Consider the following 20262-nt stretch of genomic DNA (forward strand, 5'->3'; position numbering starts at 1 on the left):
GTGTGATGGATTGTGACTTGGAGAGCGTGACTGTTCTTAAAGAGGATAAAATAGAAATTGCTCACAAAGTAGGATATTGTAGGTGGAGGAATATGATGCCTTCTGTGCAGAATCCGTTGGACTCGGAAACACTTTTCACTACGATTTTAGATGATATACGCTCTACTAGACAATGTAAATCTTAACATTTTTCTCCTTAAACTTTACCCATTTTTACTAACGATTTCTTGGTAGTGACAAGGCAGCATTACCTATCCCTCTTTCTCCTCTTTCGCCGCCCAAGCATCGCTGCTCTTGATATCCTCGACAAGAAACAAGGTACGTTCTCCAATTGAGTTGAATTGAATATATTTAGTTAATAATTTGATCCTCTATCTTGAAATCCAGTGTCAAAACTCCATTCACCTTCAGGCCGCCAAATTTTTCAAGTTCATTCACAAAAAGCGCTTTATTTTTGTATGCTTGATACACGATATTGTACTTGCCCAGGATTCTTAGCTTCTGGTAAATAGCCATGGTTAACCATTTCATTGACTGGCTCTTTCTTAACTCAGCTTATTTATAAGCAATATGCCAGCGCAATGTCCTCATGTGCAAACATATCTTAGCATGTTATATTGCAGATAGCCTATGCTGTGCAGAGGAAAAGGCTGTGGGTGAACGAGAAATGGCAGAACTAATGGTGGAAAAAATCCATTTAGACTCGCGCTAGGTCTCCGCCTTTCGATTCCTCGGGCAGAATGCTGTTAAATTATTTGTACAATATGTATTTGTATCCCTCATTAAAAACTAGAGATGTGGATAGGGACCTATAGTGCATAAGTGAACCTTAATCAAACTGGAAAGTTTTGGCCAGAAAATCTGAATCCACTGAAGCTCTTCTCGTATTATTGTATGTAATGGAGGTATATGCAATATGCAATTGATATTTGTTAATTTAGTCGCAACTTCAACAATATATTCACAAGAAGCGTGAAATAAAGAGTAAATAATGTAGGGGAATGAAATAAGCATCTATGAATTTCAACAAGTTCAAAGAAAAATTGTAAAGGAAAAAATTTACAGTAATACCTCACACTTTCTAGACCTATTGAAAAACCCGTACTCGCTTCTCAAGTAACTTTTCCTCCTCCTTCCCATGCCTCTTTTCTACCTTTGAAGGAGGCGAAGTTGAGGATATTGATGGAGACGATGGGAACCACGGGACGGAACCATTCGGATAGAGGGTAGCAAGATCAACACGCACGACACTCTTTCTTGAATTTCCCTACAGTGGATTTGGTTGAATCAGTGAGATAATCAGCGAATGCTCGCGAAGAGCGAAATCCAGCTTGATATACCGATTCGCTACTCCTTTTTGATGTACTGTGTGCTGGTCTTACAGTGATGTTATTCATGGAGCCTTGATTGCTCTGTGGTTTTAGCCGGATGATAGACGTAGAGACGGGAGAGGAGATTTTGGCAGAAGTGGATGAAAAGGAGTATGCAGGAGAAGAAGAAGAGCAAGCGGGAGATCGAGGCTGAGGGGTCCAGAAGCTCCCACAACTATATATAAACAGAGTATGAGATAGCATCCCGTTGAGCCAAAGAAATGTTCTTTATGATTACATCTTCTTGGCTTCCCTTCGAGCCTTGTCCATTAGTGATTTTGGCTTTGGTTGGGCTTATAGAAACGTAGAAATATAACAATTAAGGACACGCCGATAAAGACAAAAAGTCAAGAACAATTACCTTTGCTAATCACTTTTTCCGATTTTCGAATTAGACTAGGCGTGCTGGCAGTGATTTTCAACTGCTTCCGCCGACGTTCTTCCTCCAGTTTTTTGTACTTGTCACGCAATTTTGCACCCACTTCCTGCATTTTCTTTTCTTTTTCATTCTCGCAAGACTTCAGAATCCAATAGAGATGCTGTCAATTGAAGTCCATTCTTATTTATATAGTAAGGCTTTTCAATTACCAGGAATAACTTGCGCCAAGACGAAATTTTCCCCAATTCTCCACGAATGTATTTTTCCCGCACCTCACGAAAATTCTCTAAGCAGTGTTTTTCCCACAAATCTGATGTGAAAGTAGAAAGAGTGAGTTTTCTCATTACCACCGAACACTAGGAAGAATGGGTAAAATACAAACATACAATCAGTATCTGCGGGTTTAAACCTTTCCTACAATTCATTGGAGGGTGAGCTCATATTATGGAAAAAGCCAGGAGCACCATTTAATCGAAATCAAAATAAAAACCTTGTTATGTTGCTCAATAATTGTAAGCTGGCGCGGTGTAGCCATCTTGAGTATCGGCTCCAACAGTCGCCATGGCACATCACCTACATCGGAGAGCACTATTTAAGAGGGTAGTTAGGTAGTGATATATTGCAATTTCTATATATACATCAGTTTCAAGTGAAATGTTGCTTTCTAAGCAAACTTACTATCTAAATTCTTAATAATTGCATTTTGACACAGTTTGGTAAGCGAGGGAACTGGTCGTGGCATTTGGCCAGAATACATTTCCCGCATGGTTATAATGACTTTTGAGGAGCCAAAAATGAACAGCAAATCCACGGCCAGAAATTGATAGTGGGGCAACTTTGTTAAAATCTCAAATTTGAATCAATAATTTACTCTAATATTGACTACTTCTACGTATGAAATTCGACAGAAGACTGATAAATTCCAGGTAATACCAAGAAAAAAAAGATGTCGGCTCACTAATTGATTCAATAATTTTTAAAAGCGTGTTTACCAAGTCCATTAGACTCAAATCCAAATCTCCGTTGACTTTAACTTATTTGAATGAATGCTTAACAATCAATATCTATCATATCACCTTCAAAAAAGTAAAGTTTCCAACTCTTTGCGTTTCAAAAACACGGCCTAATAACCCAATATAAAATTTTCAATGGCAACATTTCAGAGAGCATAGGCTAAACCAAAGGGTAGCTCTTCATCTGCTTCACTTTTCTCCTACTCTCATCATTTTATGATAATATAAAAAAGTATCATTGAGTACTAGAATTTCCAAGCCACACCTTATATTTCTGGTCATAGAGAAAACTATTCAATCTTGACAATCATTGCTCCTGCATATATCCCCTTCTTGATCGTATACATTAAATAGAATATACAACAGAGCTTTCAGCCATGGCTTCCACACTCGAAGTCCCCTCAAACACCGCTACACATTCACCGCATTCATCACACACGCCAACACAGAAACACCCCACACACTCTTCTCCTAAGAATGCCAGCTCCTCAAATTCTAGTGACAAACGACGTCAACCACGACGTGGAACAAAAACACAACCGCCTGCTGATTCGAGTCCAACATCAAGACCTCGATCCTCTAAACCTCGCAATCAACGCCCTATATCTTCTCCAGGTTCCCAAAGGAAAACAGAAGATCCATATGCACCCACACAATTCATTTGTATCGAGAGCGCAATTGAGCCGCTCCGTTCCGTTGTAGAAGAAGGGGGAACGGGGAAAACTGTGGTGGTTAACGGAAATGATGTGTTTGTAGGCTGGGTACTTATCCGATCAACCCTAATCTTAAATTTTAGATTAATGTCTCTGTTTTATCAGGTCGAGAGATCATTAAAGCAATTCGAGGAGGTCGTGCTCGTTGGTGTTGATCAGGGAATTGCGGTAGTTGTCTCTATCGTTACCATGCTTCAAATAGCTGATATAGCGTATCATCATGGCAAGTATCTGATGCATAGGAGGAATATGATAGAATTAGCAGACATAACACTAATCATGATTTTACAGAAGTGGAAACATTTACCACGGAGGAAACAAAGGGTTCCTACAAGTCCTGTATACAATTCCGCCTGCATCGCGGTTCTGCTCTCGAGAATGAACTTGCTCAGACACGCAAGCTTTCATTAATATCGTCCGCATCTACTTCCTCGACCCCACCTGGAAAGAAAGAGGTAATCTCGCATAAGCATTTGCTGCCTGTTCCAACACCGACCTGGGTACGTTCGGAGGGCCGATAGCCATCCGAATGCTTCAGCAATCATACATTGTAATATTATTGGTGCGTGTTCTTTTTGTAAAGGGCAGTGGAGCCGTATTTATAGTTTTGACAAAATTAAAAAGAGTCGTGCTTGGTATGAGAAGCAATGGCTTTTATATTATTTACACATAAAAGAACTCTAAATATTTTCACATTCTATTGATAAGTTCCCTCACCATTTCCTGACATTCTTTCCGGCTCAAATATTCGGAATTCCGTACCGCATTCGCCAGCAGCACTGTATGTTTTGGGGATGCGGTATTGATCCAGACTCTCCCGTTGATCCCTACTGCTATTTCAAAGGGAAAGTGAGGAGCAAGTGCGTTAAGAATGGGGGTTTCGGGGTCTAAGAGGCGACGGCATAGACCGAGGGAGCAATGGATCACGAATCCGTCCTTGAGTTCTCCATAGCCATCAGCACGCTGTGTTTGCGGATTTATACATTCAAGCTCTGGCTCCATATGTTTGTTGGCCAGGGATACGCGAGCATAGAGAAGTGAGCCCACCTAATAGCCAATGAGCACATATGTTTAATAAAATCTTCTGCAAAGTATATTGTGTGATATCACCTTTAAATTGGGCCGATTTCTTTTGGTTGCACCCTCAAAGGCTAGCACAGGAAGCAGTGCCTGGTGCGCGGAGCCAATGTCAACCTTGTAGTAATCGCTTAAGCGTGCTGTGACTACACCTATTACACTTTCCCCCACGGATGGAACATACTTAAGAAGGAAAATTAAAAGAACTCTATTATATTTCATAAAATATGTCATAGCCAATCTGTCTGGAGTCTCACCCGTTTCTGATTGTTGTCCAGCCACCACCGATTCCCAGCTTCTCGGTGATGCAGTACGCCGGCCTTGATAGCAATTATTTGTTCCTGGTTTTGTAAAAGACCAGGACCTAGCCGTACAACTTTCTCTTCTGAATCGTCTTCCATTGCGTCGTCATCGGGCCGAAGAGTAGTGGGAAGAGTATCGCCTGGTAACACGATTTTTGTATAATCTTTCTTGTCTGTCATGGTCTTCGAATTAATACTGTGAAGTGAAAACAAAATAGGTTCATTTTCTTAAAAAAAATCTCGTGGCTTGGCCCAAGGCCAAATCCATAGAGAACGAAATTGTGAAATATTATAACGAACAATATTTAGAAAATGCCTTTTTCATTCCATAGTCATTCCGGCCAATTCTGCCGGCATGCCAAAGGCACTCTCGAGGAGGTAGTTCTTGCAGCTATCCAAAAAGGATTCCGCGTCTATGGCTTGACAGAGCATGTACCACGCTACCGGACCTGCGACCTTTATCCTGAGGAGGTTGAGGTACTTTTACTCATTTTGCAGCAACCATTTCTATGTTCGACTTGATTAATAACACATCGATTTGCGTTAATTGCTGGCGTAGGCTGATATGACGGTAGAAGACTTGGAGAAAACCTTTGAGGAATTTGTGACGGAGGCCCGTCGTCTTCGCGATAAGTATAGAGAGAAAATTACGCTTCTAATTGGAGCCGAGACAGAATATATCGTCCCAGAAGATGCAAAAAAGAGTAACCATCTCAAACATGTGTACTCCCTTGATTATCTTGTTGGTTCGGTTCACCATATTCAGGAGATCCCTCTAGATTTTGACCTTGACACCTTTGAGCGCTGTCTCCAAGCGTTTGACCACGACAACGAGAAGCTGATAGCTGCTTACTTTGATGCTCAATATGAAATGCTATACCATACACGTCCCTTGGTAGTAGGACACATTGATCTAGTGCGGCTTTGGCGGAGTCATTGGAGATTTGAGGAAGAGAATTGGAAAAGGGTGGAGAGAAATATCGATTTTGTCATAGGATATGGCGGCATCTTTGAAATTAATTCGAGAGCATGGAAAAAGGGTTTACCAGATGCATATCCCTTCCGAGACGTACTAAAGGTAACCACCCATCCTACGCCAACTATATCGCTAGTTTCTAATATCTGGGAACAACCAGTGTATTCTCGAAAAGGGAGGTAGGATAACGATATCAGACGACTCGCATGGACCAGGAGATGTCGGCATGCACTATGATAAACTTTTCACGTACCTCAAGGAAATGGGTATCAATTCAATCCATTATCTCAATCTGAACAAGGAGGGAAAGACAGTGATACAAGAATTAACAAACTTGGATGGGGATGCTTTTTGGACAAAGCTCGCTCAATGGTGAGCTACTATAGCTGTGAACCGTAGACAAGTTTCCAGTAGCTTGGCTTAATATAGAATCCCTTTCTCCTTAAAGACAATAAATATATAATTATATATTTATATTCCACTTTGAATTAAACTCTGTACAAGCGGCCACAACTGTTTGCGTGAGGTCTTAATATTCCTTTGGCGATAGAACTTCATCCTGCCGGTCTTCCCCGTCATCACCTGTTGTGCCGCCTGGTTCAGCTCTTCGTACCCTTCACTTGTGAGATCCAATTCTGCTTTTTCTTCCAAACGCTCCAGCACCCCGTCCATTTCCGATTCTATAGGGAACACCACCAACTCCCGCTGGAACACACCATCTTTCTCGCAGGCCGTCATCGCTAGGTATAAGCGCAGATGGCGAGAAAAAGCGTAAGATTCAATACTGGTTACCACACTTTCGCACCCATCTCGCAACGTCCACGCGGTAAGGTCCCAACTGACACTTGAAATCCCCACTCCCTCAACATCCCACTGCTTATAATCTTTCCTTAAAAGATCCCAGGTCGATAAGTGGTCGACTTTCAACCTGGCTTTTTGTAAATCAGAATACGTGTCAATGGCTACTAGTTTTTTCTCTTCCATAGGGGCAGATCCCAAAAGGATCGAGAAAAGGAAATCGGCCGCTTGTTGGTCGAGAGATGTTGCTCTACCGAACTTGGGTTCAAGATTAACCGTGTCGACGAGAAGAGGCGCTAACATAAGCTTTGCCAATTCTTTGCTCCACTCATTATCCATCTGCATTTTCCATCGTTCCAAGAATTGTAGGACAACGAGTGTCACACAGCTCCCCACCATCTCAATTCTACGCAAGGACACATCAAGATAAAGGCCTTCATCTACGTGATGATCCAGAATTCCAACTACTCTGCCATTGATTATGTTATTGTCACGATTGTGGTCCAGAAGTACAGTGTATGGGTTAGAGGGTATAAGCCCAAGGTCGTCCAGCGTGAAGAGGGACTGCAGATAAGGTTGAAGTACGTGGACGCATTCAGGGCGAAGCAGTACGTCAGCACGAGGTATGCTTACAACAGGGATATACAGAGCTTCACTAATGGCAGAGCATGAACAGTCAGGAAACCTACTGGAGAGATAAGCAAAGCCAAGAGAGGATATCATCGAATCGAGATCTATAAGCAGACAATTAGACGCGTCAATAATAGCCAATGAGAGCCATTACGAACGCACCAGCAGATTCATTGCCGACGCATACAACGGCAGTAACATTGCTTTCGGGCTGCTGGAGTCTTGAACGTATTGAGGTAAGATATCTATTTATCTCTGACATTTCGAATACCACCACGTTGTTTGCGCGTTCAATGGGTGTGACTTAACCCCACTGTATTTATAAATTCCGATAATATCAATATATTTAAATTATGGGCTTTATGTATATATTGCGAATGTATTAAAGGTAGGTGAATAGCAATATGAGTGTCATAAAAAGAAGGGTTAAAACGCTACACGCTGTCTATTCTGTATAGATCATTCTAGAGCCTATGGCATGACCGCAAGAGCTCCGAAACAGGAACATCTAGCCATAGAAATTCTACGCCCAACTCGCCATGGACTGATAGCATGCGATAGCCCAGCTTAACGTCCTCGTAAAAGCCCCATGTCATGCTTTTAGTACAACCAAGCTCTTCATCCGGTGGCGGCGGCATATTCCTTCGTATTCTAAAATAGCGCAAACATTGAAGAATGGATTAATATCAATATAGCAAACTGATGTTATATACAAAAAAAAATGGGTATGCACCTTCTTCGCACAATAATTCTGGACCATGTAGGAGTTTTACACTGTGATTTAACGGCAATGTCGATGTAGCACCATTGCTTTCCCCTATATAGGTGTGTGTCGGGGTGACAATGCACGAAATGGGCCGTATTCCCCAGCGTATTTTCACGCGCTCCGAGCCGAAAACGTACAGAGGTATCGGAATAGATATATTCAATAGGGGGAAGTGCTCGCATCTCCATGTAATGAACACGTGTTAAAATCATAAGCTGATAAGACATTTTATTAGCTAAGCCTATGGATGAAAAGGAACGCTAAAGCAGTTATTGATGTTTACCTCAACACCTATCTCACCCTTGGTTAACATCTGCCTGATGCCAGAGACTACCACTTGTTCTGCAACCTCTCTCCATCTTCTGCACACTCCGCGCATCTTCCACGCATCGAGCGGGCCAAGATTAAAAAGTATGTGGAAGATTAACTCTGGGGGTAGAGAAGATTCCATTATTCTGAAGAATCAGTGATAATTTATAGCGCTACATCCTCATGAATCAATTCGGTTTTATAAAAGAATAGGGATTCTTGTCCTCGGGTCACAGAGAGTGACTGTCAGTTGAAATGTCAAGTGAGTGAAAAAAATACGGTCATGAAAAGTGATTTGAGACGTCGAATTTTATGGGGATGTAATTTCTAAAAGTTCCAATTAATATGACTCCATGATATTGAGATTTTCTTGGAAAATGGCAAAGTTACATAAAATTTATGATGCTTATATTGAAATATATACGGAGATTCACAAAAGATTGAGTAATGGTAAATAAGTCTCTGGGGGAAAATCCGACGCTCTTTCATACCAATCGACTAGTGAAAACGCAAAGGTGAGCATTCAGATCAAGTTCATAAAGCGAATACCAAGAGTTTACCCATTGTTCCTAAATTCCTTGCACTCGGTGTCACAAGAGCTACAATTTCCACGCCTTTTTCCTTTAAGATGCTCAACTTACAGTCAATGCCCACGACCGGACTTGCTATTATTACACGTCCCACCATATTCGACCGGCGGAGGATGGAGAGAGCGGCTCTAACTTCCGATTCACGGCGGATGCCATTGGTGAGTAGTAGGATGGTTGAATCGTGTGACTGAGTTGGAGTCGATTGAGATGGGATAAGAGTTAAGTAGAATGAGTGCATATCACGAAGTGTGGCGCGCTATAAATTCAGAATTAAAGTAACCAAAATTAAAGAGATATGGAAAACACTATTGCGCTAGTAACAAAACTACTTGATCAGCTATATGAAATTCAAGTTCAGTCCCCTCTAACCCAATACCCCTAGATACATAGTAACGTCAACAATCCGTATTATTATATCAAAATATAATAGATAATCTCACTTTGCAATCTCTTCCTTAAGAATCATTTCATCCTCTCTTCCTACAACTTGCCCAACTGCACCTAAGGTAATCCCACTATGTGATTCGAGAAAGCGCACCAACATCAAATTGGTCTTCAATTCCAATTTCCCCGCTACTGTAGTTGCAAGCGGAAGGGATTCCGGATTCAAGGCCAAAACAATGCTATTAGGACGGCGCCGATAATAAGCCAAAAGGTCGGCCAATTTTCGTCCCGCAGATTCTGGCGAAGGATAGCGAGGGGAGCGGGATGCGGAGAAATTAGGAGCAGACGGAGGATGAGCATCTACAATGCATGGGGTGGGAATAGAAACGGGCATATTTTTGCGGGTGGAAAGGCGGCAATGGCTGGTGGCAAAGAGAGATAAAGGATACCAAGTTGCAAAGCTAGCGTTTCCATATTCTACTATTAGCCGAAAATTTCACGCGACACTCAGCCATCGTCCATGGAGGTAGCACGGCTTCAATTCGGAGATGCAAGCTTCAAGATCCTCACCCCTAGACTCTTGGATCTCAGAAACAGAACAGCCTCCAACTTTTCCAATTATAGGGATCGCAATATCCGGTCCAACTTTTTCCAGCATTTGTTATCACCCCAGCCACCAATCTATATTGTGGAGCATGCAAGCCTGAAATAGTTTGTCGGTGCTGCTGATATAGGCTACTCTTTGAGCCACCGGAATCTGCTTCAATATGGAATTCGGCTAACAGAATCTTAATTCTCTCCAACGCGTCTTACCACTTATTACTGTTGCAACCAGTTAGTAAGGGATTGTTCAAATATATTAAAGCAGAAGTCTGACCATCAATGCTTGTAGAATCCAGTCAGCGTTGAATGATAATTTATCACAAATGCGATGTTTTTTCTTTCTCCGCCATGAGCGCTTCTCCATGTTATTAGACCGTGAAAATAGGCCTGATTATCGAGTATGGACTCGTTACTTTCATCATCAATGGGTGCATTCAAAACAATGCCCGTATGTTGTTAGTAATCTATTAATGCTACTTTCTCGAAATGGCGTTTTTATTCTTTTTTTCATGTTAAATGAGGAAATATAAGGAAAATAGTGGAATCGATATGAAAGAGGCATATGCAAGTACCTGCGGACTATACAGATATTTTTTCAATCTATTTCAACCCGTAATTTTTTTTACAAGCGTACATCTTGGAAGGTTAAGAAACTCAGCAAGTAAAGAAAACCGTCTCAAAAAGCAAAGATGCTTAATCGGCCATTAACTAAATTACACACTTGGTCGTCAAGCATGCCTTTGAAGACCAAAATGAAAAAGCGGGGAGGGGTTCTGAGAATGGCTGAAAAGCATTATCGGCCCTCTTTACATCGAGCCAGCAGAGGGGACCACATAGTGGATTAGATACGTCACTGGGTGCTCTCGAGAGATATGCCGCCGTAGCTCGTAGTTCCTTTTGGGATCTGCATGCAATAAGAGTTGGAACGGTTGGAAATGAAAAGTGGAAATTTTACGCGTTTGATACGTCGATATCAAAAAGGAATGCAACGTGCCAAATCATCAACTGGCGGACCCGAAAAAACAATAAGAACGTGTCTCCCCGTTCCTTCGCCGTTCTCAGTCGAACCACTATCATACTCAGCTCTCTCCCCATCCTCTTCGCCCATCCCCTTCCCCTGCGCCATCTTGATTTGCATTCCTTCCTGCTACAAACACTGAAGTAATGCATGTGTCAAAGCGTCAGCGCACCGCTGTTTTGGTGTCCGAGAGCAAAGAGGTGGAGCCGCCGCCGCCTTATACGCCCATATCGATGGAGCAGAAAAACGCGACCAACATCCTGGAAAATGTAAGTCGATACAAGTTTACAAGGTGGTGGGCGCATTAAGCGATTATAGAAACTAAACCCGTGTAAATACAAATCAGAAAATGGATCAAATTGGGCTTCTTGTATCCAACATTCACACCACAATCGAGAGCCAGACTTTTGCTATGGGTGACCTGCGAACTCAATTGTCGAGGTGAGTGGACGCTATGTTTCGTATGGTAGCAAGCAGTGCAATTTAAACCTACTAATTACAATAGCATTCACAACGCACTGGGAAAAATGGAAACCCGCGAGAGCAATAACATCGAGATGATACGAAAGTCGGAGGTATCCAAAAATTATTAGCTTTCTTCGAAATGTTTGACTACGTTGAAATTATGTTGAAACTCATCGCTTTATTTGTTATTTGAAGGTATCTGCTGATAACGCTCTGGATTCATCGGCCGTTATATATACTCACTCCTTTTTGCCCGGCTCTGAAGAGAAAGATTTTTGCTTTGACCCCCAGGAGGAAGATGAAGCCTATGCTCGAATTCTTTCAAAACTTAGCACGCTTATAATTGATGCTAATGATGCAATTGCTTCACCCACTACGGTGCACCTTAGTTCGTCGTCGTCACCTCACCAACTTCAGGAGATGCAGGGGAGTTCAATAGAGGATACGGGAAATGAGAAGGACATAGCACTTCAAGAGGAGAGAGAGAGGCTAGATATTGGTGAGATGCGAGAGAATTTAGTACAATCTATTGACCGAGTGGATTCTTCGCTTAGGAAAATAGACTCTCTTGCAAATGAGCTCTCTTCCTCCCCAACCTCCTCCCGCCAGCACAGACGTATTGGAGCTCGCGGTGATGCAAACATCGTGACTAACAAGGAACCCATCGACCCCTTTGGACCATCGCCTAAGCGATCTTATAACAAAAAAGTCTGCTTGCAGCCCCGAATTCAGCGCCATAGAGCCTACACCACAGACGGCACCTGCCACAAGGCAGGTGAAGATAATCTCATGCGCACAACCATTACCCTCTTCTCTTGGATCACGATCTGGTTTTTGGGGCGCATGCTTCTCCAAGCCTGGATGGTCGACATGGCTAAACTACATGCTCGTGGCTCAGTCGACAGACTTTTTAGCGGTGAGCAGGAGGCCAGGCATGGAGATAAGCGGGTAAGAGAGCTGGACGATAATGAGGAGCATGCGCGGATATGTGAGAGAAAATCACTTTCGACTGTTCAAGAGCTACGTTGGCGTACCCGAACCTCGAGCTTCATTACAAATGAAAGAATGGCGTCAGGGCAAAATAGAGCAAGAAGCGTAAATCAGGGGAACGTATCGGCGAAAGAAACCTCGGGGGTATCAACAGAAGTAAAGCCAGCCCACACGCTCGAGAGCGGTTATCCGCGTACGACTGGATATTCACCGGGAAAGCCTTTTGCGCAACGGAAAGGAACCAGACAGAGGATTTCTCCACGTTTGTCTCGAAACCGTAAATCCTTTGGGGGTTTACAGGCTAAAACAAGTTCAAAGCCATCCACACAACCTACTCTTCCTTCGCGACCTTTTGTGTTTCTCGGGATGGCAAAATGTCTGGCCGGCAAGAATGAGAGTAGGCGTGCGCTTGGGGCGAGGAGAAACTCATTTTAGCTTGACAGCTTCTTCCCGCAGCATACAGTACACGTATTTTATCCATCTGAATCATGAATTTTTACTATTACTTATCCAACTCTCCATTCATTAAGCAAATCCTGCTATCCCGATTTGTTGTATTCTTTGTCTTGTATGATTCATTTCAGAACCCATCTCTCGCCTACATACTACTATGCTAATAAAGCGATATTCAATTTAATGCACGAACTTCTCAAATTTGAACTGCCAACAATTTATAGTTACTGACGGCTATGAATTTAGTAGGGAGGCAGGCCTTTGGCTGAATAATATAGTTCTTTTTTTTTTTTAGTCAAAACTCTTAGAGAAATGGGTTGACTATTTTAACAGAAAACAGGAGGTGAAAAAGTGACTAGTCAGGTAATAAAATATTACAAAGTTGTCAGAAAATGGATATGGTGATATAAAAGAGGAATAGAAAAGCGAAGATGAACCTGAGTAGATCTAAGAGTCATTGCTCAGCTGCAGTAGGGGAGAGTCCAATAAAATGTATGAATGAAAAATAATAAACAAACATAAGAGAAAGATAAACTAGGAAAAAAAAAATATGAAAAATTATTGCATGACATATCGAACAAGTGAAGAGAGAAAGATTGTGAGAAAGAAAAATAAAAACATAGAAAAGTGAGAATTACACTTTCTTATCTTCTAATAGCGCTTTCAATGCTCTTACTTCGACTTCCAGCTCTCTATCCAATAAACAGAATTCAGAGATATGCTTGGTGATTATCGTTGTCCACATTTCTAGAGCCAGATAGAAACTTACTCTGCTTTCCGCCTCCACTGAGTTTTTTCTCGCAAGGCGATATTCCATCCTCGATGAATCCTGTACCAACTACCCGACTTGTCCGCGTCTACCTCCTTGGCAAGTGAAACATAATCGTAGTTTTTTTGCTCCTCCTCAGGCTCATAGAGCCTGAGACGCTTAGACCCCAAAGCCGTCCTGAAGATCCCGTCGAGTTCATCGTTGAAACGTTTATAGAGCATATCGACCTCCTCAACCATGGTATGATATTTTTCTTCCATGAGCTTGAATCGAACAAGGGTATCTCGGTGCTCTCGTCTCATCGTGGAAATCGTCCCACGAAGCTGGTTGTTTTCCCGGTGGAGCGCATCCAACCGCGCCTCATAGTCAGCCTGAATTCCCTCCAGTGCTAATGCAACACTATCCAGAACCCTAACATCATAGCCATCTACGGTGGCGTGCTCGTCTTCGTTCGTACGCTTCAAAGAGGGTGGAGTAGGAGTGATAATTGAATCCTTGGGCGGGAGAGGCGGGGGCATGGGAGGAAGCAATGATTGCCCATTGGAGGGAGGGCGCGCAGAGTCTCTTTTCCCACCAGTCGGTGTGCTCTCCCCTTCTTCCGGTTCGTCCAGCTTCCAACAATTCTCGCCCGAATTCTGAGCCGATTTGTCAATATGCTCCCGGCCAAAAAAATGGGGAGTGTGCTCTGATCTCAGCTTTGGAGAAATAAAAGGATTCGACAATGTTGTTGTGGCTTGTCCGACTGGACTTTGGGGCGATATGCTCTCATAGCACCCACTTTCATAAGATAGTAAATCATCAAAAGCTGAGGTGGGAAGGTCGAGCTTGAGTGGCGCAAATATGTCGTCTGTGTGGGCAATAGAGTCAGGCGATACTGTACGAGAAACCCAGACAGAGGAGGCACTGCTCGATGAGGTATCGGATATACGCGACACGGTTGTTGAATTGCTTGAGCTGCGCGAAAGGGCAGGGTCGCTCGTTGCATTTGATGGGCGTGACGGCGGATCTTCCCTTGCGGGCAATGAGGAAGCTCTTGTAGGGCTTGTTCCACCACTTACGGCGGAAAGCAGCTTAGAAAATCGGTTAAAACTCGTGGTTCGTGGAATGATCCCACTTGCAGATTTAATGAAGCGAGCCCGTTCATATCGTTGTGCGATCAGCCCAAGAAGAAGCTCTGTGTCACGCTGGTGAATGGAGGTATAAAAATGGGAATTTTTGCGCATCAGCATCTCTCCTCTCAATACTATCCAAGGGTGCGTGGATATGTTAGTTCCAGCGGATATTTGAAGGGGAGCAAGGCACACAAACCATAGTCAAAAAGACATCTCTCCAGATCAGAAGAACACTCTAGCTCTAACGGTTTTTCCCCTTTAACCATTCTCGTTGCATTGGTCTCCAAAGCGTCCTCCATGGTCTCGTTTCCAAATGCCTTGCATTTAAAAAAGACTTGATACCTAAAGTTGCTCTTATCAGCCACGATCATACCAAATGCGTAAGGATTTCCTGGCGATTTGGGCAGATATTGGTCGAGAGAGTTTGAAGCCTTTTCGCAATAACCTAGAGCGACATGGTTCTACAGAGAATTAAGCGGGATATATTTGTAAACGGTGGATGAATTGTCATACTTTATGGACTACATCCCGATATTTAGAAGCGGCATACACGTTGCTATACAGATGAATACCCCCTACTTTTCGATACCACACCAATGCATCATTTTCTAAAGCCCAAAGTCAGTAAAGATCCAACATGGAGCTCGAATTTAATCAACGCATACCTCGTGCTTTAAATAAGGCCGTGGTCCTATACACCAGCTCTAAAAAGCACTCTTTTTCATTTATATCGGCGGCAATGTAGGCTCGGAACTCTTGTTTGCCAAAATAAGTGTCCCCAGCACGAGCTGCTTCATCCTCTTCGCGTGGGAGGTGGGTGCGTGTGGAGGGTGTAGATCCTGTCAGCCGCAGATAAAAGGCAGTGCTCACTAATTAATAAGAAATCAAAAAAGATCAGAAAGTATTCGAAATGAATGGGTGTTGAAAAATAGGTCGATAGTACTGGGTGATGCATCAAAATTGTAGATTTCCACGTCTCTTACATCCGCCCAACCTTTGAACCTTAGTGGGCGCTCTGTAGAGGCTTGAGTGTAGCGCTTTTCCTTGCGACTACGCGAAGGCGTCGTCTGGCTAATAGATGCTTTTCTCTCATAGCCGGCGTCACCATTGCTTACTATCCCGCAGGCCTCAAGACCGTTTATGGCTGTAGATGCGCGTCGAACAATCATTATACGGTCCGAGAGAAGAAATAGGGTGACGGGGCGAATAGCTTGGTAACTTGTTATGTCAATTTCAGTGGCATCCAGATGACCTACAAGGGATCGACGCTGATTTACAAGAGATGCCTAGGATATCAACCAGGGGTTAGTGATTTCTTGCGTATGAATCAGTCTCTAGGGTGTACACACCGGGCAATCGGCGATCGAATTAAGCATATTAAAATATATTTGCGCAAGTCGTGTATGGTTATCGTCCGCCATTTCGGCAATCTCGCTTGCTTTTTTCAAAGCTTGCAACATAGGGTGGTAATCCTCGTGTTCATCAGGAGTATACTTTAGAATATCTGAGCAAAAATAAAAAGAGGAAGAAAGCAAGTCTATTAGGCACACACTTTCGGGGATTCTAGAGCAAGATCAATGGAGCATACTTTCTAACATCAAGGTATATAATCCAATTCTCTGTACAGGCTGTACAATTAGATCCTGAAGCGTGCGCCTCCGCATTTCTGCCCTGTCTTGCGCCCGCTATTAAGAAGTGAAATAAATCTCGATTCTATATTATAGATGAATTTGAACTCACTTGAAGAAAACTCCTATAAAGCGCATTATTTTTCTGTTCCTGCAGGTGATATTCTCGGGCATCATCGCGTCCTTGTAGGAACTTGGAATAGCATTCAAAATGCACCATCTATCGGGAGCAATAGCAAAGTAGTAGAGATGAATACAGATATTCGTTGTATTTCGCTGTATAAGACATAAGTGATAGCTAAAAAGACTTACATGCTCTGCACACAGTTGACCAAACCCGGTAAAATCCGGCTCTTCTAAGCCGTTTAGCGCGTCAAGAAAAGCGCGATTAGTAGAAAGTATCTGTTCAATGTTGAGAAATATATTGTTGCATTCATAAAGTCGAATGATCGCCGAGTTACGGTCTCGGGCTGCATTGCGAAGAGGGCGCACGAATATCTACCATCGCCACCAATTCATAGTTAATGTGATAAACTACCACGAGCGTTACTACTAACACTTACATCCACTAAGGTCTGTATATTCTGCACGAAAGTTGCTTCTGTCTCAATAAATTCCTTAATGTGATGAGTGCGCTTCTCGAAATTCTATACTCAATTCCAATGATTAGTAAACGCTTTCATTGGCTTTCTGTTCTCTCTTCTCGTCCTTCTCCAAGAATAAATTAAAGCGAAGGAACTATACCTCTGAGCAGAGCTTTCTTGCAAAATTTTTTCCAGCGGTCGCATTTTCAGACTTCACTTCCAATGGATTTCCAAATAGCGCTAGAAATTTATTCTTCTCCCGATCAACATCCTCCAAGATCACATCGATATACTGGAACTCCCTTAGTCTTGGTAACTCAAGACTCTTCAGCACTGCACGCAGACTTTCATCCTTTTTTTCTTCCAGTTTTGCCACCAACGCTGCAACCTGCGCGTCGATTGAAGGTTCGGAGTCCTCCAAAGGGGATAGAGAAGCACAAGGCTGTGGGTTGAGAGAGCGAAAATACTTAGTGAGAGCTAACTGGAGGATCACAGGAGGATCGATAGGGGAGTTACGTGTGGGAGTGTGATTAGTGGGTGAAAGACAATGAAGGTCAGTCGACAGGACCTCGACAAGAGAATATCCCTTTTAAAACGATATGAGCCTAAGAAAGAATGCATTGGGTATATGGAGGCTTACTCTTTTGGTTCTAATATATACAACATATCCCTCTTTGTTCGCACTCCTCGCCAGCGAGATAAATATTGCGCCCAACCCTTTGTCAACACCCATATAATTATTATGTTCTAGATATGTAGCAATCGAGGAGGTTAAACTGGTGTCTTAAACGCGTTCTTCTCTTCCATTTACCTCTTGGCACTAAAGAATTTGACCAAAATTCCGCGGAGTACTTGCAATCGTCATGGATATTTTCATTTATCGCGCGGATTTGGAATACTGGCCAAGGAAAGGAAGCATCGAAGCTCCCTGAATGAAGGTAACCTTTCTCATTTAATGCTGGAATCGTGGTACTAGTGCATTCCTCTGGGAGAGTGTTTATAAAACCAGCTTCGTGGAGTTGTTGAAAAATCTACAGGAATGATAAGAAGTGATATTCTAACGCTGCTGAAGTGACAAGCGATGGTAGTTGAGATAACTTACATTAGAGGGAGATAGCATCATGGACAACCTTGAGCGAAAACTATTGAATTCAGAATCCCCCTATCCTGCCTCCATTGAACGGTATTTGTTAAAAACAAAATAAAATAAAATAAAACTTTCGCGTTTTTATTTGAAACTCAGGAACGTTTCTAAATAATAACGGCGATCCGCTATTAACAAAATCAAAGCTAGATCTCACCTTCCACATGCATATATGTAAATAAAATTGAATGCTAGGCCAGGCTACCTGGCAGCATCGATAGCGCGTGATATTAATTGTTTTTCCGTGGATACTACTGCTGTTAACCTGAGTACCACACGATGGTACTCAGGGTGCTTTGCTTGCTCACCGCTGCGTTCTCTCCATGGTTTGCTGTGGCTCCCGGTGCGAAGATGGGCTTTACAATTCCAACAGCGGATTATTTATAAAGTGTGTCTTGTACAAAGAGTATTCTCTTCAGCGTGAAAGTATATGTCATTTCCATGCCCGCTTGGGAGGAGGGAGAAGCCCTTTGCACTTAACGACTCCACGTAATATTTAAGTTACCTGCATTCCAAATAATTGGTGAAATGAGTCGTCACTGCAGAATACGGTACCCTCTTCTCCCTTAAATTTTCAAATGTTTTTAAGACTTATTAACTCGTTTGACTGACAGAGTCTTGAGAACATCTTCTTTCATAATACTATACTGATAACCTTTCATTGAGTGTTTTATGACATCAGGGAGCATAAACTGAAATCGCAGAAATTGAAATAAAATATTCTTCTACTATACATTTACGAGCAACCGCAGAAAAAAAAAAACAAGAATATATCAGTGGATTAAAGAACAAATGAGTTATCTGTATATTCAGTAGAGCATGGATTAACTCATACTCTTCTTTTCAACAATTCTTCCAAAACATGCATTCCACCTTTTACCAACAGCGGTATCACGGCGGCCAGTGCTACCCCCATTGAAACATTCCTCGCCCGTTTCGCTGCCCTCACCTCTTTCACCAGTGTACTTTCGATCTCATCTTCTCCTCCACCTTGTCTCTTCCTCTTTCTCGACTCAGCCCCGGTTTCCTTACCTTCCTGTAGATTCAGATACTCTCGGAATACTCCCATTCCCTTCCCCTCACCAACCCCTTCGAAAAAAACTTCAAGGGCTTTCTGCTGTGCTTTTTCAAAATCAGAGCTGATCAACGTGAGTTCATGCTCCAAGTCGTCAAAGGAGCGCTGTGCACGAACACTTGTTCGCCGAGCAAATTCAAGTTTCTCATGAGTGCGGCGTAAGAGGGATTGAGCTAGCTCACACTGGCGCTTATGACGGAGACACTGTTGATATAGGGATTGCAGCTCTTCTGATGCAGGGGATGCTTTTGTAAGGGCTATAGATGTTTTAGTAGATGGAGCAGTTCCAGGTGCGGAGTGAGGAGATTTATCGGCCAGAGTGGTCAAGGGCAAACTTTCGAATGCTCGGGGCAACTTGTTATCTAGTCCATCTCCATCCTCCTTAATCTCCTCGCTATATTCCACCGTTCGGTCGTCGTCCCTACCCTCACAAGCCGGATCTATATTACTGGCCTTAGTTCTATTGGGCGATTCATGAGGAGTATTGACGGATTCAGCGGGAGAAAGAAGAGTTAATGGGGAACTATTGTTATCAAGAGCTGTAATGGGCTTGAAGCTTGTTTCAATTTCTTCTGCTTTACGCCGCCTATCTTCCCGTTCACTCGCAAGTTGGTACCGCGCAACGGCTTGCTCGAACTCGCGTATCATATCACGCAGCTTTTGGCTTTGGCTGTGCCGATCGGCTTCAAGTCGCAACATAAGCTGATCATAGCGCCTCTGGCTCTCTTTACGCATCTAGCAAATAAAATCGCCATCAGTGGTTGGGTGGGAAATGGAAAAGTGGTTTATGAATACAACTGATTCTATCTTGTCGCGAATGCTTTCGGTTAGATCAGTACTACAGGCACTGGAGGTAAAAGGGGTGGGATTCTCCTCGGTAGAGCCTTGCTCCAGTTGATCTTCAACATAATCTACTGACATGTTTCTTAATATCGGCCCAAATTGGTTGAGAAAAAGGGGTGCCAAAAGCTAACAAGAAGCAAGCTGAGAAATAATTTTCTGGTGGCCAATTTTTTTTCTCTTTTTGTTCCAGTCTGGATATCTAAACTATCGATCTACCCAAGCGATATTCATCTCACATAAAAATAGAAATATCCTTTTTATTAGCTCTCCC

The 20262-nt window shown here is 42.8% G+C and overlaps 11 protein-coding genes across 11 annotated transcripts; 4 read left to right on the plus strand and 7 right to left on the minus strand.

The window, feature by feature from the left end:
• Window positions 1–92: 92 nt before the first annotated feature.
• On the plus strand, window positions 93–712 carry VTP21DRAFT_9844 (uncharacterized protein; the record flags this gene model as incomplete). Its single annotated transcript, XM_069400835.1, has 4 exons — window positions 93–174; window positions 235–318; window positions 388–504; window positions 567–712. The coding sequence occupies 4 exons, from the start codon at window positions 93–95 to the stop codon at window positions 710–712; spliced, it is 429 nt and encodes a 142-aa protein (XP_069253570.1).
• Window positions 713–1087: 375 nt separating this feature from the next.
• On the minus strand, window positions 1088–2515 carry VTP21DRAFT_9845 (uncharacterized protein; the record flags this gene model as incomplete). The annotated part of the gene is made up of 8 exons (XM_069400836.1): window positions 1088–1267; window positions 1341–1545; window positions 1609–1663; window positions 1732–1888; window positions 1959–2059; window positions 2136–2163; window positions 2240–2337; window positions 2428–2515. 8 exons carry the CDS (start codon window positions 2513–2515, stop codon window positions 1088–1090), a joined length of 912 nt encoding a protein of 303 aa, XP_069253571.1.
• A 624-nt stretch (window positions 2516–3139) lies between these two features.
• VTP21DRAFT_9846 (uncharacterized protein) lies at window positions 3140–3996 on the plus strand (the record flags this gene model as incomplete). The annotated part of the gene is made up of 3 exons (XM_069400837.1): window positions 3140–3523; window positions 3581–3698; window positions 3767–3996. 3 exons carry the CDS (start codon window positions 3140–3142, stop codon window positions 3994–3996), a joined length of 732 nt encoding a protein of 243 aa, XP_069253572.1.
• Window positions 3997–4165: 169 nt separating this feature from the next.
• Window positions 4166–5034, minus strand: VTP21DRAFT_9847 (uncharacterized protein; the record flags this gene model as incomplete). Its single annotated transcript, XM_069400838.1, has 3 exons — window positions 4166–4522; window positions 4586–4735; window positions 4810–5034. 3 exons carry the CDS (start codon window positions 5032–5034, stop codon window positions 4166–4168), a joined length of 732 nt encoding a protein of 243 aa, XP_069253573.1.
• Window positions 5035–5166: 132 nt separating this feature from the next.
• VTP21DRAFT_9848 (uncharacterized protein) lies at window positions 5167–6206 on the plus strand (the record flags this gene model as incomplete). The annotated part of the gene is made up of 3 exons (XM_069400839.1): window positions 5167–5331; window positions 5414–5932; window positions 5991–6206. The coding sequence occupies 3 exons, from the start codon at window positions 5167–5169 to the stop codon at window positions 6204–6206; spliced, it is 900 nt and encodes a 299-aa protein (XP_069253574.1).
• A 95-nt stretch (window positions 6207–6301) lies between these two features.
• VTP21DRAFT_9849 (uncharacterized protein) lies at window positions 6302–7520 on the minus strand (the record flags this gene model as incomplete). Its single annotated transcript, XM_069400840.1, has 2 exons — window positions 6302–7362; window positions 7421–7520. The coding sequence occupies 2 exons, from the start codon at window positions 7518–7520 to the stop codon at window positions 6302–6304; spliced, it is 1161 nt and encodes a 386-aa protein (XP_069253575.1).
• Window positions 7521–7722: 202 nt separating this feature from the next.
• Window positions 7723–8475, minus strand: VTP21DRAFT_9850 (uncharacterized protein; the record flags this gene model as incomplete). The annotated part of the gene is made up of 3 exons (XM_069400842.1): window positions 7723–7909; window positions 7992–8239; window positions 8308–8475. 3 exons carry the CDS (start codon window positions 8473–8475, stop codon window positions 7723–7725), a joined length of 603 nt encoding a protein of 200 aa, XP_069253576.1.
• Window positions 8476–8763: 288 nt separating this feature from the next.
• On the minus strand, window positions 8764–9701 carry VTP21DRAFT_9851 (uncharacterized protein; the record flags this gene model as incomplete). The annotated part of the gene is made up of 4 exons (XM_069400843.1): window positions 8764–8831; window positions 8894–9179; window positions 9253–9301; window positions 9364–9701. The coding sequence occupies 4 exons, from the start codon at window positions 9699–9701 to the stop codon at window positions 8764–8766; spliced, it is 741 nt and encodes a 246-aa protein (XP_069253577.1).
• A 1373-nt stretch (window positions 9702–11074) lies between these two features.
• On the plus strand, window positions 11075–12818 carry VTP21DRAFT_9852 (uncharacterized protein; the record flags this gene model as incomplete). The annotated part of the gene is made up of 4 exons (XM_069400844.1): window positions 11075–11197; window positions 11275–11369; window positions 11434–11503; window positions 11589–12818. The coding sequence occupies 4 exons, from the start codon at window positions 11075–11077 to the stop codon at window positions 12816–12818; spliced, it is 1518 nt and encodes a 505-aa protein (XP_069253578.1).
• A 652-nt stretch (window positions 12819–13470) lies between these two features.
• Window positions 13471–17550, minus strand: VTP21DRAFT_9853 (uncharacterized protein; the record flags this gene model as incomplete). Its single annotated transcript, XM_069400845.1, has 13 exons — window positions 13471–13528; window positions 13606–14848; window positions 14914–15178; window positions 15243–15325; window positions 15383–15586; window positions 15661–16003; window positions 16067–16221; window positions 16306–16402; window positions 16458–16565; window positions 16658–16843; window positions 16909–16992; window positions 17090–17371; window positions 17446–17550. 13 exons carry the CDS (start codon window positions 17548–17550, stop codon window positions 13471–13473), a joined length of 3213 nt encoding a protein of 1070 aa, XP_069253579.1.
• Window positions 17551–18902: 1352 nt separating this feature from the next.
• On the minus strand, window positions 18903–20069 carry VTP21DRAFT_9854 (uncharacterized protein; the record flags this gene model as incomplete). Its single annotated transcript, XM_069400846.1, has 2 exons — window positions 18903–19883; window positions 19944–20069. The coding sequence occupies 2 exons, from the start codon at window positions 20067–20069 to the stop codon at window positions 18903–18905; spliced, it is 1107 nt and encodes a 368-aa protein (XP_069253580.1).
• Window positions 20070–20262: the final 193 nt, after the last annotated feature.

Source organism: Calcarisporiella thermophila, assembly GCF_041956535.1.
Source record: "Calcarisporiella thermophila strain CBS 279.70 unplaced genomic scaffold VTP21scaffold_6, whole genome shotgun sequence".
Taxonomy (NCBI): Eukaryota; Fungi; Calcarisporiellomycota; class Calcarisporiellomycetes; order Calcarisporiellales; family Calcarisporiellaceae; genus Calcarisporiella; species Calcarisporiella thermophila.